We start from the raw sequence: 17,616 nt of genomic DNA, 5'->3' as shown, positions 1-17,616 counted from the left end.
GTTCCTTAACGATGTTGAAGAGCTCCTTGCTGCTGTGTGCGTTGTTTTCGAGGTGGTCTTTAAAGGAGGCCTTCTTGGTGGTCCTGATGAGGTGGTGGTGGTTGCCGATGGCGTCTTTGTGGGCTGCGCGGCTGTCGGGCGTCTTCTCTTTGTGCCAGATGTTTTCTAGTTTCCGACAGGTGCGTTTGGAGGCTAGTAGTTCTGGGGTGAACCAGCTGGCTCTCTGGCTGGTGTCTCTGTTGGTGTGCTGTCTCAATGGGGCTAGTGTGTTGGCACAGTCTTCCATCCAGAGTCTGAGGGTTCGGGCCCCCTCCTCGGGATTGGTGGGGTTGGTCGGTGGGTTGAGTGCGAGGTGTGTTTGTAGGGGTTCCTTGGTGACCTTGCCCCAACGACGTCGGGGGATCTGCAGGACACGGTGACGTATGACGGGTTTCCATGAGGTGAAGTGTACGCAGTGGTGGTCGGTCCAGGTGAGTTCGGCGGCGTGGCTGAAGGCAACGTGGGGGCTGGAGGAGAAGATGGCATCGAGTGTGTGACCGGCGATGTGGGTTGGTGTCGTGACGATCTGTTTCAGTCCGAGGGTAGCGAGGTTGTCAATCAGGGTGGAGGAGTTGCTGTTGTTGTTGTTTTCCAGGTGGTAGTTCAGGTCGCAGAGGAGGATGTAGTCGTTGGAGGTCAGTGCGTGGGTGCTGATGAAGTCGGCGATGGAGTTGCAGAATTGGGGCCGGGGTCCGGGTGGTCTGTAGACGAGGGTGGAAGTGCATGTGTTCGGCGGTGTTGAGGGTGTCGGCAGTGTTTGTGGAGATCCTGATGGTGTTCTTGTGGATGATGGCGATTCCTCCGCCGACTCCGTTGGTACGGTCTTTGCGGGTGATCTTGTAACCATCAGGGATGGCCACTGCGATGTCTGGGGCAGAGGCTCCGTTCATCCAGGTCTCGGTCAGGAAGGCGATGTCTGGTGCTGTGGAGTCGAGTAGGTCCCAGAGCTCGACGGCGTGTTTGCGTGCGGAGCGGGTGTTGAGCAGGATGCATCGGAGCTTGTTCGGCTCTGTTGTTGCAGGAGCCTCTGCGTCTTTGATGCAGGAAAAGCTGCGGTTCCGGCAGGTGAAGGGGGCCGTGGGTGCGCTTAGGGGCGGCCTTGTGGCAGCTGAGTGGTCGTCCGTGGTTGAGTGCGAGGAGGGTGTTGGCATCGTACCGGATGCGGTCTTCGTGGATGGTGCGTAGTCCAGGGGTTCTGGTGCTGGGCGCGGTCCTGGCATGGACGGGCACAGACGCGCTTGCCTTAGGCCCACCTTCGGCGCGCCAGCGGTCCGCCCGCAGGGTGCGTCCGCTGTGCGGCCTCGCAGCGGCCGGCATTTAGGGAAGGAGGGGAGGGAGGCTCAGCTGGGAGGCAGGAAGAGGGGCGGCACGGCCAATGGGCGCTGGGGGGGGGCCGCAGGGGGGGCAGTGGCGGGAAAGCAGGGGAAGCGCGGGGCTCGGCGCGTGGGGAGCGAGGCTAAGGGATGAGCGTCTAGGCAGCGGGGACAGGGGGGGAACAGGGCAGAGGGGCTACACAGGAAGGTCAGCGGAACGACAGACCCAGGAAATGGCGACAGGAGCGGGAGACAGCGACCAGGGGCAGTCGCGGCGATACAGGGCAGGAGGCACGGTAGCGGAGGAAGCAGGCAGGCTTCAGGAGCGGTAAGGCGGCAGAACCGGCACAGGAGCTGCGGCGGGAGGGGGAGCGACCTACCAGGAGGTCAAGGGTCGCACCTGATTATCCAGAGAGACAAGGTCGTTCGTTGGAGTTCCTGTCACCCGAGTTAGTCAGAAATTGCGTCGTGTTTATTATTTTTGTGCAGTTAGGTTCTTTACGACTCCGAACATTCACCGAGTTACCTGAGAAGTTAGAACCCTGAGTAGTGCGTGCCGAGTGACTTCTTACCAAGTTATCTGTGGAGCCTCGAGATTGGAGGTCCTTCGTTGGAGGCACATCGCTGGAGCTTCAAGGAGAAATTCAGTCACTTCAGAGTTCCTAAGAGAATAAAAGAAGAGTCAGATAAGTCAACTCTGTAAAATGAAATATTAAGTATGAGACAGTAATGTGTTGGCAGAAAATATCTGAGAGGGTATTAAGTAATTAAAAGACAGTACGAAATTAGTCACAGCGCTATAGGCTATAGAAATAGACAAAAAAACGTACCTTAAAGAAAAGTATCGATATAAGAAAACCTGAAAAGACAAGAGAACAATAGTTAAAGGTCACAAAATAAAAATACATCTAGGAAAGGTTCAAAAGGACATACAGAAGAACTACAATACCTCAGAGCTCAAGATAGGAGGTAAGAACAGAAGAAAAGAGAGAATTAAATAAATGGAAACACTAAATACAGAGAAACTAAGCATAATCTATAATATCTATGTTACAGATAAATCCTCGAGCTGAGAGTAGAAAAGACAATCTAGAAGGAGAAAAAGAGTAGCTCAGCTATTGGTCTGTTAGGTGAGGAAACAGATAATAGAAATTTAAGTATTAGAAGAATTAGAGAGGTTGTTAATATTTCTCCATATTTGCATTAGGACTTCTACGGTTCGTCGGGATACAGACGGATTCGAAGAAGCAAGAAAGAAGCAGATCCAGAGCAGCCTCTTCTTGTTTGTTATTTTATCCAATTCCCCCTTCCCCCTTTGGCGTCCTTGAGAGTCAAGTTTTCAGATAACGGACTCTGGGTATCCTGGAGGTGGAGTTGGGAAAATAAACTGAAGGCAAAAAATAGGGACCCCTGTAAGGTTTGGAGGACTCCTAGGACAGGGCAATAATGCAATGCAAAACAAATTTCCTAGGCAGTGTTTAGGATGCAGTTAACATGCTGGCTGGTCAGACATCAGAAAACAGGGGATAACCCTGGCTCAGTGCAATACACAACACAGATTAAAACATGGATATTTCTTTTATTCTATTTGTTTTTTTTAAAATAAAAAGAACGATTGGATACAATACATATATAACACATATATCTGAAATTAAAAAAGTGCATGGTACATTTGATGCAGTGAATTCACCCTATGTAACGGTGGGTGGATACTGTATCACAGAATAAACCAATACATTAAAAACATACTTTTTACATTTATACAATACACCATTTATACAAAACAGGTAACGTAATGTGGCCAGAAGCTGTAAGTTGTCTCAACACGCGTTTCGGCACAACAGTGCCTTCATCAGGAGTGCCACAAGGAAGCGGAGAATTTCAGGAAATACACAATATGGAGAAGATGCGATGTTTATCAGAGGTATATTTTTTAACTAGCGGATCTTTTTTCTTGAGGAAGATACTTTTTGATGATTTAAAATTGCACTTGTAGAGGCTTGCTCAGGTTTTTTTTAGCGGTGGAGTCCAGCAGCTAAGGATATCTTGTGCAGTCCCCACAGCAAACGAGGAAAAACCTGTGTTAAAGGTTTTTTGGGTCCCTGTACCATAGATTCAACTTGACGATAATCTTTATATATGGAATCTGCAGGTGTGGATTTGCTCTATTTTTAGAGAGTAAAAAGGGGGTCTGCTGATGCTTGGTTGATAGAATTTGGCGGGCCAGTGGAGGCGCTTCGTGCACGCTAGAAAGTCATTAATACTTTCAGTTACACAGCCTGAACCAAAAACTAATGTCGAGCAGAAAATAATAGCTTTCGTCCTGAAGCAGCTGTTCAGCTAGGATAAACTTAAGGGTGCGTAATCGTCAGTAGATGGTAATCCGCCATAGGGAAAAGCCTGTTCCTGTGCAAGTCGTGGCAAAGAACATTATGGGGCATATTACCAAGGAGGGCGATAGGCAAATATCGCCGCGTTAGCGGGCGTTTTCGGCCGCTAAGCGGCAAAAATTCTATTGTCCTATTAACAAGCTGTCGCTAACAGCAGTTAGCGACAGCTTGTTGGGGATAGCGAGTGGTTTGGGGCCCGCTTTGCATGTCAGCGATATTTATCGCTAATGACATGCAAAGTGGGCGTACCCAACCCGTTAGACTGAAAGCAGTCGCTAACGTCGCTATCGCCTATTAGCAAGGCAGGCGTAGCAATGGAAATATTCACACTAAGCGCGAATATCTCCAAATACTAACACCTGCCCAGACCAGTTCTTAGCCATGTTATCCAACGGGAGGTGGATAACATGACTAAGAGCATTTAGTCGCTAATGCGTGAATATCGCTGTATTCTCAGCGATATTCACGCATTTCGCTGCTATCGCCTGGATTTATATCGCTTTTGAGATAAACCTTGCTAATAGCAAGTTATCTCAGCGATAAAAACCGGTGATGCGCGGCGTTAAAAATATTGCTGCTAACCCTACTTAGCGATAAATATCGCTATTTGTTGGTAATATGCTCCCAAATCCTTTTGACACTAACTGAGCATCTGTCTTGAGCCTCCAGTGTCTTGCCCACCTCTACACATGAGACTGAGTGCACAATAATGTTTACACTGTGTTCTAAATCCTGAAGGTTGGAAGTCCCATCAACTGTTTCAGGGTTGGCTTTAAATCACAAAGGGCCCAATTCACAAGGGTAAACTGAGAGGAAAAGGCTATTTATGAGTAGTAAATGCCCTTTGTGAATATAGAAAGTCTTAAAGTTAGATTTTTGTCTCAGGTTACCTCTGTGTATCTGTCCCAAAGTGTCAAAGTGTCTAGCACCACTGTGAATAAGGCGCAGTGGCTCAGTGGTAAGACCTGTGCATCTAGTCTCAAGTACAGGGGTTCAAAGGATTTCAGGTCAACCTTAATCTAAGAAAGTTCCTAGCACTGCTGTGAGGTGTATGACCTCTGCAAGAACTAACTCGCCTATCCCCACAGGTTAGATCTATGAGGCAAGGAGGACGGGTTGGTTTGTGCTGTCAGCGAACTTCCTTGTAAAGCCCCACATTCTGCACAATAAGCCGTGCCCTTCAATGGGTGGTGGTAGGGCACTAGGTCTTCCAATGACATTCAAATCCTATTGGACACTGAGGTTTTTTTGAGGTGTGGGCAAACTGGGAAATTGGCCAGTTGCCCCAATCTTTTAAGGGCCCCCTGGTAAAGGTACTCAGCTCTATTTCTCTCAGCCTGTCACCTTTATTGATGCTCTTTCAGAACCCCTCTCTTCTCCCTTCCCGTCTCTACCTCTACCTCTGACTCTGTTTCTCTCTACTTAGCCAATTTAGGAATTTTTGAGCTCTAATGCAAAACATATTTTCGCTGTTTTTGTGTTAAAGTTTATTTTTAATTTAATAGTGTTTGCCATCACGCAGGTTTGACTTAGCAGAAACCAGGGAATTTAATTCAAAGTTGTTCTGTAAAAAGTGCCCCAAAACATGCCTTGTCCTTAAAATGACACTGATTAGACAGGTTAGATATGTGCAGTGCCACTGGATTATGGCAATGCTGCCATGTTATCCGCATAAGTATAGATTTGCCAAGTTTATCACATGACCCATTTTATATTGCATAATTTGCAGATCCAATGAGCCGCCCAAATGGATCTGAGTTTGGCAGATAATGATTTTGCCTGACAGTTACTCGCTCCAACTCCTAGCGTTTCGCTTGCACCTTCTCTCTTCGCAGTAGCTTTCCAGGCACTCCTCTTACTTTCAAATGTTTCTGGTTTCTCCTACCTTTTTCCAAACTGTCCTCCCAGCTGGAGCTATGCTCTTTTCCACATTTCTTCTCCTCCAGCTATTTGTCCTGCAACCTCTTTGCTTCACACCCCTCACGTCTTCCCCTGCATCGTTCTTTCTGTAACTCTTCCGGGCTCTCTCCTCAGCACCTTCTCCACTTCTCTCCCCACCCAGTCTCTCTTCTCCTTCCTCCTGCTGCTTCCAGGTCTTTTCTCCACCACAAGGAATCTCACTAATTCTTCTTTTACTTTCTCTGTTGTTGTGTCTCTATCTGTGTATCTTACCTATCTAGCCTCTCTGTGTGCTCCTCCTGTTGTCTTGGCTTCTTCCCATAAATTAATCTTTTCCCATAGGTATTAATGTGTCTCCCATGGGAATCATTGCGCTCTACTTGGCATTTCCTGTCTCTTCAGGTGAGTTTAAGGTGACATTGATTGCCTTGGTCATGTGTTCGCATGCTATTGCGATAAGGCATTGTCGCCGAGCTCTTTACAAGACTTACACTTCCTGGTTTGGCTGATAAACCAGCAGATTTGCATGAGGCCGACCAGCTCCACTACACCTACGCCAACTTCGTGCTCTGCTCCTCATGATCACCGGAGACTGGGAGAGAGAGCCGTGGCCCCACACCTGCTGCTCTATTCCTTGGGGACTGCTCCAACCTGGAGACAATCAGCCCCAGTAAGGTCACAGACCACCAACCCGCACTGTAAGACCGTAGACATTTCGTATGTTGAAAGAGAACAATGCTCTGCAGACCCCAGGGACAAGCCGCCCCTCCCCTTTGTATCCCGCATTCCTTGTTCTTGTTCCCAAGGGCAGAAAGAAACAACAATAGGATCCTGCGTAAGCTTTTTGCTATTAGTACCCAGGAAGGTGGGTAGGGCTTACTGTGGATTCTCCTGTGTTTATTTCTGTGCAGGGAGGTGGAGTCATCTCATGATGTAGTGACTGGTATGGAGGGCGTAGAGGTATTGTTTTGTAATGCATTCATTTGGATCATGTACGCTCTTCCTTTGTTCTCATTTATCTAGTATGGTCCAAACCGTGGTACCTAAATCAGCGGGTTGTCCCACTGCTGTGTGACAAACACTCTCCCTTGGTAGGCTGATGACTATTGGGGTCACTGTAGGGAAACTATGGATCCATAGATAAGGAGATGTGACCCACCATCATTGATCTGAAATAGGTTCATCAGAAGAACACACCTGGCCAGGTTCTGAAATCCTGTCTTTCCTCTCCAGCTCCTACACTACCTGAAGAAGGTCCACTTCCATAACCCAGAAGGAGAGGAAATCTACTTTAATGAGAACGGCGACCCTCCTCCGAGGTTTGAAATCTTGAATTGGCAGCGCCAAGAAGATGGGTCCATCCAGCATGTTAATGTGGGGACTTTCGACTACAGCGCCCCACAAGGACGGCAGTTTGTTTTCAATGAGAGCGCCATTGTGTGGAATGAAGAGGGAGAGCAGGTAAGACAGGTTCTAGACACAACCCGTGGAGGGCCAGAGATGGCATTGACTACAAGCACATGCTCACTAAGTCACAGTGGCATGACTTGACAGGATAAAGCAAGAAGATAAAACAGCAAGAAAACCAGAAACATAATGACAGATCAGGGTGCAACTTAAAATATGAGCCAGCCTCTCAATCATCTCCTTCTATCATCTGATATTATATATTAATAATGTTTATTTGTTACATTTTATGTATACAATCAATAACAGTAGGGCATTGTTAGATTTGGGGGTCTCTAGTTGGCAGAGGTAGGTACCTTTGACCAAATAGGGACCCTTGCGTTTAGTCAGGGTAAGGGGGTACACTCCTAAAATAATCCCTGCTCACCCCTTGGTAGCTTGGCACGAGCAGGCAGGCTTATCTCATTGATAGTGTGTAAAGCATTTGTGCACATACAGTAATACCGTGACAACACTACAGATAGACACCCCACAGGTTGTATTATAAAAATAGGTATTTTTATATATAGCCTTAACACAGGTTGTATTATAAAAATAAGTATTTTTATATAGACTTAACACAAGACCAAACAACAAAAATTCACAATACTGTACTCAAAAATAGACTTTAAAATGTTATAAAAAAGCTCAGTTCGCTCAAGTTGTAAATGCAACACTTTACTCTCAATGTACATTTGATGCGTAACGCAAGGAAAACAAAAGGGTTGCAGGGAAGTTGTTGCGTTGGTCAATTACACTCAGGGGAGTGGATGCATTGGTTTCTTACTGCTCTCTGGTGCGATGCGACAAGATGGCACTTCGATGCGATAGTCTTCTCCGATGCGATGCAACAAAATGGCATCTTGGTTAGGATGCGACAATGTTGGTGTGATGCGTGCACGCCCGAAGGCCGTGCGGCGACTCGATGATCTTTGGAGCCGCGACAGGCCTTACGACACGCTTCTCAGGTGATGCAACGGCCACCTCTGTGGGCGAGTCCCGCTTCTCCGGTGATGCGCCGCGCTTCGGCAATGCGATGATGACAGCGGGAACGGCGGCTCGCTTCTTCGGCGATGCAACAACAGCAGCTGCGGCGGCAACATGCTTCTCGTTGTTGCGTTGCGCTTCCAGCTCCCAGCAACACGTAGTCTCTCAGATGGCACAGCACAACAGCAGGCACTTCAATTCCCAGCAAGAGAATTTAGGGGGGAGCTGGTTGGTGAAGTCTCGTATCCCTGAGATTTCAGGCAGGAGGCAAGCTCAAGTTCAAGCCCTTGGAGATTCTTCTTCAAGTTATTAGAAAGCACACTCTGTCCTCTTCTCCTTTCTTTGGCAATGAAGCAACCACTGCAGGTCAACCCCCAAACCCACAGCACAGGGGTAGTCTCCTCCTTCAGCTTCCTGGTTCCTCTCCTCAGCAAAGATTCGTCTTGATTCCCAGAAGTGATCTAAAGTTCTGGGATCTGGGTCCACTCCTTTATACACCCAAAATCCTTTGTCTCTGAAGGCAGAGAGGCCTTTGCCTAGTCCAAACCAGTTCTGGTCTGTCCTGGAGCACTTTGTTTACTTGTCTCCTTCTTTCCTTTCACAGTGCAGGGCAGAGACATCAGACACACCACAGGAGGTGGAGCCAGCATTGTGGAAGGAAGGCACAGCCCTATTCACGTCCCTGGTGCAACTCCTCCCACCCATCTACATGTAGATCTCCCTATTCAGCCCTGTGCTGACTCACCCTGTCTCCTGGAATCCCCTAGCCCCTGTCACTCAAACTCCAGACAAGGAATACACAACCTAGCTAAGGCAGGCTTGGATAGTTAGGCAAGAAAATACCTACTTTCTAAAAGTGGTATTTTCAAACACAGAATGTTAAAACCAACTTCACTAAAAGATGTATTTTATCATTCTGGGTTCAGGCATACTAAACTCGAATTTCTATCTGATACACCTGGTCCTTTTAAACCAACAAAGAAGAGATTGGCACAGAAGCTGTAATATAAAAGACATATTTATTAACCTCAGATGAGGGAGACTATGTCACACAGAGGCTGTCTAAGGAGTACAGAGAACAGGAGCCTTATATATGCTTATGTTTACATAGTCAGCATAAAACCAAGGGGAGGTCCTGGCACATGTTAGCATGCAAAATGACTAATATGGATATACAAGATTTACTTGCTCAACAAAGTGGGAGGAGAGATTTTTCTCCTTACATCAGCAAGAATAGCCTGACAGTTATAACATAGGAGCCGGTGCGCTCTACTAGCTAGGCCTATCTGAGCATGTGCAATGCTCTGGAAGAGGGAGAAAGCACATGGCAAGCATATGGCTACCTAAAATGGCTGCCAAGTACAAAAGGGCTTTCAGCTCATGCTAACAGATCCCTGCAATCTTTAACAGATCTACCAGGCCAATCTCCTCACATGTAGATTATATGTGTCTCAGCCACAGGATCTCCACTGCGCGGTCTATGTTCATAATATCCCAAAGTATTAATGTATTCAGCCCCATTTGTTTTCGCGACCAAATTGTGTGCCAAAACAAGATTGGTGCCAACTTTAACCTATCAGATAAATGTGGGGTTCACAATTAATTGTGGACTACATAGTTCAAACAGCTTGGCAGGAGAGCTAGAATGCGTTCAAGGAATTAATCCTCGACCCTTTGGATACTTTGTGTATTGACCATTCCCCAGACCCCTGTGCCATGTGATGGCCACTGCCACTGTCTTGTTCGCATATATTATAGGGAGATCTCTTATTTCCTTGAAACCCAGCTTATTTGTGAACGTGAATGTTGGAACCCAGGAGAAGGCACTAGAATGGATCATCTCCTTCCTCGCCGGAAGAACGCAGAGAGTCCGCCTACCACCATTCAGATCAGAAGCCACCGAAGTCATCTGCGGCGTTCCACAGGGCTCCTCGCTCAGCCCCACCCTCTTCAATGTCTACATGAGCCCCCTTGCGGCCATCGCATGCCAACACAACCTCAACATCATCTCCTACGCCGACGACACCCAGCTGATCCTCTCCCTCACCAACGACCCCGCCACCGCCAGAACCAACCTGCACGAAGGGATGAAAGACGTAGCCGAGTGGATGATGAACAGCCGCCTGAAACTGAACTCAGATAAGACGGAAGTCCTCATCCTGGGATCCTCGCCCTCTGCCTGGGACGACTCCTGGTGGCCCCCCGCCCTGGGCAGCACACCCAAACCAACGGATCACGCACGCAACCTGGGCTTCAACTTGGACTCCTCCCTCTCCATGGCCAGACAAGTCAGCGCCGTCTCCTCGTCATGCTTCAACATCCTGCGCATGCTACGTAAGATCTTCCGCTGGATCCCCACCGAGACCAGGAAGACGGTCACCCAGGCCCTCGTCACCAGCCGACTGGACTACGGCAACGCCCTCTATGCCAGAACCACCGCCAAGCTCCAGAAGAGACTCCAGCGGATCCAGAACGCCTCAGCAAGACTCATCCTCGACGTCCCCCGACACGGCCACATCTCCGGACACCTGAGAGAACTGCACTGGCTCCCGGTCAACAAGAGAATCACCTTCCGCCTCCTCACCCACGCACACAAAGCCCTACACGATCAAGGCCCAAGATACCTCAACAGCCGCCTCAACTTCTACACCCCCACTCGTCAGCTCCGATCAACCAACAACGCCCTCGCCGTCGTCCCTCGCATCCGAAGAGCCACCACAGGAGGAAGATCCTTCTCCTACCTGGCCGCCAAGACTTGGAACACCCTCCCGACCCACCTCCGCTTGACCCAAGACCACCTCGCCTTCAGAAAGCAGCTCAAGACCTGGCTGTTCGAGCAGTAGCGGACCCCCCCCCAAGCGCCTTGAGACCCTCCGGGTGAGTAGTGCGCTATATAAATGTGCTGATTGATTGATTGATTGATTGATTGATTGATTGAACCCTGAACTGCAGGTGAGGGACAATTTAGAGGGATAGTCTGACACACAAGGGGTACATGGCTATTAAAACATTCCATAGACTGAGGATAGATAGTTCTAAATTAGACATTTGGAGAAATAAAGCCAAGCTTTGCGGAGAGGATTTGGCCTAACGGCTAGGGCGGTCGACCTCAAGTCTGGGGAACCAGGTTAGAGTCTCTCAAGGGCGCAGAACATCCTGTGATTCCGGGCAAATCACTTATTCTCCCCGTGCCAAACAAAAACGAATGTGTCCTCATGTAACACAACTGGTGCTCATGTAAAGCGCTCTGATACCGATACCTTCTGGTCAAGTTGGCGCTATAAAAAAACACAGCCCTGATAAGTAACGCAACAATGATTCCTTCTTCACCCAAAATAACCCAGGCCAAGAGAAAACAACAACATCACTGTAGCAAAAAAGGCCACTTTTATTAAATAAGATCAGGCAATTATATCTCAATTTCCATAACTCATATCACATGTATAAATTTCCGAAACCATGACATTTTGAACTTATGCCGAAACCATAAATTTCATTTTGAACGTATTTCTTTATAACTGTTTATATCAAAAACCCTTCATATATTTCATTTTATTAATTCACCCAAAATTTCCAAACATTTCACTTTCTTTCTTCTTCCTTTTCCTTTTCCACCATTCTGATCTTCCCCACCCTCTCTCATGAAGGACGGTCAATGTCCGCTCTCGACATTGACCTCCCCCCTTTTTCGCCACTCAGGAAAAACGCCAGATTTTTCCTGACCCCACCCAAATTCAAGATCATAGTGTATTAGAACAGTCTTTTCAATCACGACTAACTCCCGGTGAAACCCACAAATCAACGTTCAATTCCTTAGACAACATATCACGGATCTCAAGTATGTAGTAAGCCATTCCTAATAGAGTTAAGTGAACTCCATCTTCTCTGAACAACTGACCTTCTTTGCCAGTGATGTTATCATGCGCAATTGTTAAAATTCCCATACTTACGCAAAATATTTTCATTGCCCTATTCAGTTTTTTCCGGGCTTTCTCCATGGCACTGTGGTTCCGTGCATTCCTCCAGTGCTTCTTGAAAATAAATTCAGTCCATACTAATCTGGTACCTAGCCAATTACCTTTAATTACTGCTAAATCTAATTGCATTTTCTTTATTAAACTTAGACCAGACAAGGAAACCAAGTCGTTTTCTCCTAGATGTAGAATCAACATTTCTGGACCACCTCTGTCGTAACAAATTCGAGTAAGCAATGAAAACAGATTATCCCATCTCAAACCGCCTTTACCGCACCAGTAAAGTTCAAAGCGATCGTTGGGAATGCCCAAGTTCCGTCCATAAATCTGGTTGTCTGCAAAGATCGCAGCCCACTTGACGAATGAATGGCCCACTATCCATATTTGCTTTTTGTTAGAACATAAACCACGAATATCACCTAGGTAAAAGAAAAAACGTATATCAGCAAAACAAATTAAACAACATGAAAAAATACTGTCAGGTTTGTATTTTTTTTTTTATTATTTCTTGACATATCTCTCACAACAAGCAGATCGCCATCTACCTATTCTCCTGATCGTCCCCCAACCTAGACCTAATTTTGCAGCTTCTGACGCTGCACCTATTCTAAAAGAATGTGTTGCAAAATTTGAAGGGTCTTCTCCCAGCAATAATAAGGCTTTTCTCATTACCACCAAAAATTGATTGCTAGTTATCTTTGCCCTCGTTTTTTATGAACAAAAATTGGGCCTCCTGAAAACTCTTTTGAGAACCTGAACACCCTCCATTCGCCCACTGGACAACATCCCTGTATAGAAATGGCACTCAGATGAAACCACACTCCACGCCCCATCTGATCAGTTTTAGACTTTTTTAACCAAATGCGTAACTTGTCCCCTTCCAAAAAGACCTCCTTGCTGTCTAAACCCATTTCTTCCCTTAAACCCAACAATCCCGAGACTCGAAATGCCCCGAAAAATAACCAAATCATACATAAACGAAACATTCTAACTTCATGGGCATCATAACAGGCTTCTGGCAACTTCAACAACAAACGCTGTAACAAGTCAAATGAAATAGGAGCTCTCCCTTTCGCTGTCATGAGCTGTTCCTTTTGCAAGCCTTTTAACATTTTCTTGACTAAGATATTGTCAATGGGGTCAAAACCCCAGTACAATTGTCCATAAAAAGAGACGCCAGCCAATTTTCCTCCATTCGTGGAATGGCAGAGACCTTTTGAAATTAACATTAGGATAAAATCCAGCACAAAAGGGACAGACTCCTCATCACTCGGTAAATCAGTAATATATTTCCCATAAGTTAGAAATTCTTGCCACGCCAGCCTGTAATTCCGTTGAGTAGCTGGCACAAGAGACTGTTCCACCAGATGCACGATTCTCAGTCCCCTAGGGCCCAGACGCTGTGAGGAACTGGAGTTTTCGAACTTGCCGCTCCAGGGGCCAGTGACCGAAACCTTTCCCACTGGGAACGAGAAAGCGCATCGGCAATCATGTTATTCACTCCCGGAATATGCTTTGCTTTGAAAACAATGTTCAGTCTGAGAATCAACAATAAATAAATGCCCTCAATAAGCGCAAAACCCTCAGATCTTTTGCCTTTTGCCTATTGACCAGGTTGACCACTGACATATTGTCAACGTGAAACAAAATCGTTCTATTGCTCAGTTCAGTACCCTACATCATCCGTGCCACTAATAATGGGAACAATTCAAGGAACGCAATGCTGCGCCCTTGCGTCTTCCAAGACTCTGGCCATTCTTCCGCGCACCAGTGCCCACCCCAAAATATTCCAAAACCACGTGCACCTGAAGCATCTGAGTAAAGCTGTACTTGCCACATCATGCCCTCTTCAATGAAATATAATGACACAACATTAAAACCTTCAAGAAAAAGCAACCAAATCCTCAAATCTTTCTTGATGCTCTTTGTCAACCTAATCCTGTGATGGGGCATGGTAGCCCCGGACATTGCCATACCTAGCTGTCTACAGAAAGTTCTGCCTGCTCGAACTACTCTGCACGCAAAGTTTAAATACCCTAACAAGCGCTGAACCTGCCGCAACTGTAACTTGTCTACTTTTAGAGCCTCCATTACACATTTCTTAATTTCGTTTAGCTTGTCCTGTGGAAGTCTAGCCAACATAACTGTCGTATCAATTTCTATGCCCAAAAAAGTGATCGTAGTATGTGGTCCCTCTGTTTTAACTGCCGCTAAAGGCACGCCAAACTCCGCTGCCATATTTTGAAATGACGTCAGTGCTGCTTTACAATCTCCAGACTGCGCCCGGCCCATGAACAAAAAATCGTCCAAATAATGACAAATTTGTCCTGATGAATAAACCTGCTGAAAAACCCATTGCAAAAACCAACTGAATAATTCAAAAAGGGCACACGAAACTGCACAGCCCATGGGGAGCACTTTATCAAAAAAGAAATAACCATCAAATTGTATCCCCATCAACTCAAAATCCGCCGGGTGAATTGGAATCAATCTGAATGCAGATTGTATGTCGCATTTTGCAAGCTCTGTTAGGTGTCCCAGCCCCTTGACCATTCTCAATGCTTCATCTACTGTGGTATAGGACACCGACGTGTCTTCGTCAGCAATAAAATCATTAATGGACATGCCCTCTGGCCATGAAAGATGTTGTATCATCCTAAATTCCCCAGGTTTTTTCTTGGGAATGACTCCTAATGGTGAAATGATCAAGTTCTCAAAAAGAATTTGGCAAAAGGGGCCCGCCACCCTGCCTAGCCCTACCTCTTCCCATAACTTTTGCCGCACCACTTCTGGGAAATCTGTCGCAGACCGCATATTATCTGCCCAACGTTTGACTCTCGGGCCCTGGTAACTAATTCTGAAGCCTTCTCTAAACCCCCAATACAGTTTTGCTGCCGCTGAGCTGTCTGGATATCTATTCAGCCATGGAACCAACAACTCCCATTTAATTGGGGTAAAAGCTTTTTGGTAAAGGAGGGAGTAAAGCCCCTCTACCCCTCACCGAGTGACCTTGTTCTGGAAATCTGTGTCCCATCCCCCCTGGTGCAGTTGTAAAGCATTGGGGGAGCGCATGCCGTCCCCCACATTGAGATCATTCATGTTTGAAATGGCAGTATGGTCTGTTACAGTAGCCCCTGTTATAATTCCAACATGCCCCTGTTCCACTTGTCTGTCCTCTAGCCACTGTCCCCGCCCCTCCCTGGGCGGCGCGCCCAAGAAAGGGCCGGTAGACCACTGGCAGACCACTAGCTGTGTGTGTGGAGGCTGGAGGGTGGGAGGAGGACATCCACTGAAGCCAAAGTACCGCATCAATGTCCCCCCATGGCCTATCTACAGAAATACTCATCCTGGCCCTGAACTCCTCGTCATAATTTAACCAGGAAAAACCACCAAAATGCATATGGGCCTTTCGCACAACGTCCATATACTTGAAGAGGGAGACCGCTCTGTCTGGGTACCTCTCGCAGTATATACTGGCAAATATCAGAAAGGCCGATGTCCAGTTATCTATACTACGAGGGACTCTAGGCCGCCTCTCTAGTTGAAGTTCCTCCTTTTTAGTACCTTCCTTTGGCTGAAGGTCGCGGTGTAACAAGCGAAAAACATCCACCTACTCATGCTGCCAGATTTTTTGTTTAGTTTTTATACTCAAATGGGAGCCCAGCGGCATCGACAATCCCATATAAGGCAGTCTCTTTGGTCCACTCAAAACTTCATTACCTACTTCTTGTGGTGTCTTTTGACCCTCACCCCCAAGCTTCTCTCTTGTTGTGGAACCTACCACCTTGTTTGGCACCACTGACTGGTGTACGGTTTCCCTCGCTAAGGTATCTGTCCCGTTGGGTGGAACTACCTCCCATGCCCCCCACCAGCACTGCTTACCCCTTGTCAACTGTTCTTCTCTCCTCCGGAATTTGGTCTGAGAAATCCACTCGTGATTCTCCTGTACCAAGGGTGCAGCATCTTCTCTTGAAACCTGAAATGAATTAACAGATGTGGTTGCCCCACTCCCCCTCCCCGTATTTCATTTTTTGTGTGACAAATCCTCCGATTCCTCACAAACCTCCTCCCCGCCCTTCTTCTCCAGACCCCGTGAACCCGTTAATTTGCCCATGTGATCCCCCTGGGAATAAAAAACCTGTTGACTCCCTCCTGGACGTTCCCCATCCCCGACCCCACCATCATAAGTATTCCAATCCAAAGCAGACCCTCGCTCCAAGAGCCTGCCCGCCTCCGATGAATCCGCTGAAGATCCAACTTTAAAACCACTGCGAGCAGCGGCCGCAAGACGTAACTCCTTTGCTCCAGTAGACGATCTTTCCCTGCCGCTCTGCTTCCTGTCTTTCCCAAAACTAGCTACTTTGCTCCGAGGAATGTCTTCTCGTCTCCCTTGAACAAAAGCACTGTCTTTATTGTAGGACTTGCTGGTTGTACTTCGGTGGCTGTCCACCGCCCTGTCATGTCCCACCCAAACCCATTGCCCATCCAACAGTTCTCCCAGCTCTTCTTCCTCCGCTCCAAAACCCGCAGGCGCCTGTCGGGCTACTGGAAATACATACTCCCTGTTGAAACGTGTATTTTCCAGACCATGGTCATACATGAATTTTAGAAAACCCTCCTGATCTCCTTCCTGCGGCAGGCGTGCATCCTCTTGCTGGCTACTGTCTACCTCCCAGTCACCAGCTGGCTCTTGCTCAACAACGTGCCTGTCATGGGAGGTGGATGTAAGATTCCGTACAATGTCAAATTGGCCCTCTATTGCCATGCTCCCAGACTTATTTGTGTCTTTTTGATGGAAAAAAGATGGAAAAGTACACTGCCTCCCCACCTCTACAGCAGTATGTGTCTTTCCCTCAAAAAGCTTGTCGTCACTGGCACTTGAATAATCTACTAGCCCTGTGGCAGAAGTAGCAGTTGCCCCTGACAGGACTGCCCCGTCTTGACTTTCCATGCTATATGCTTGAACACCCACTACCTGCCTTGGAACACTTAATACCGCAACAGGTTTAGGCCTGGTTGCTTTCAACGAGGATGCTCCAGCTCCTCGCCCCCCCTTTCCTCTCACCATTCCCTGTTCATCATTGGCCCCGCCCTTCGCCTATACCACCTCCCTGTCGAGGTGTTCAGATACCTCACCCCTCTGACTTGAAGGTCTTCCGGGCCCTCTCAATCTCGCTGGAGAAAGGGAAAGAGCTTTCTTCTGTGAGTGAAGCAAGTGGCCGCCTCTCACTGACGACACTCGCCAGGTGCCCGCTGACCGTGCCCTCCGCACACACCTTCGCATTGTGGACGACGACCTGCAGGCTTCAACAGCGCGCCAAACCCCTCGTGACGCACTTCTCATGGGGGGCCTGACAGGAATTAACAGCGTGTCACCCGCGCCGTCAGCCAGCAAATCACTCCTTCCTGCTGCCGCAAATACCCGAAGAGCTTCTCGAAGTGCTTCTTGAGACACCATGACTCTCAAAATGTTGCCGTCACCAAGAATTCAGGCGCCTCACAAAATCCTCTCTGCTCTCCTCACCGCCACGCTATGATGCCGCTCCTAGCCTTCCTTCTATGACGTCA

At 47.5% G+C, this 17,616-nt stretch overlaps 1 protein-coding gene across 1 annotated transcript in view; it reads left to right on the top strand.

Moving 5' to 3' along the window:
• The window catches only part of LOC144798232 (extracellular calcium-sensing receptor-like), a 124,272-nt gene that overhangs the window by 77,092 nt on the left and 29,564 nt on the right, over nucleotides 1-17,616 (top strand). Inside the window, exon 3 of the mRNA XM_078668981.1 lies at nucleotides 6,875-7,102. Coding sequence (XP_078525107.1) covers nucleotides 6,875-7,102 — 228 coding nt within the window. The remainder of the gene's footprint in view (nucleotides 1-6,874; nucleotides 7,103-17,616) is intronic.

The sequence above is a fragment of the Lissotriton helveticus genome, chromosome 12, assembly GCF_964261635.1.
Source record: "Lissotriton helveticus chromosome 12, aLisHel1.1, whole genome shotgun sequence".
Taxonomy (NCBI): domain Eukaryota; kingdom Metazoa; phylum Chordata; class Amphibia; order Caudata; family Salamandridae; genus Lissotriton; species Lissotriton helveticus.
The sequence above is the reverse complement of the archived record's forward strand: the minus strand, read 5'-3'. Positions and strand labels throughout refer to the sequence as shown.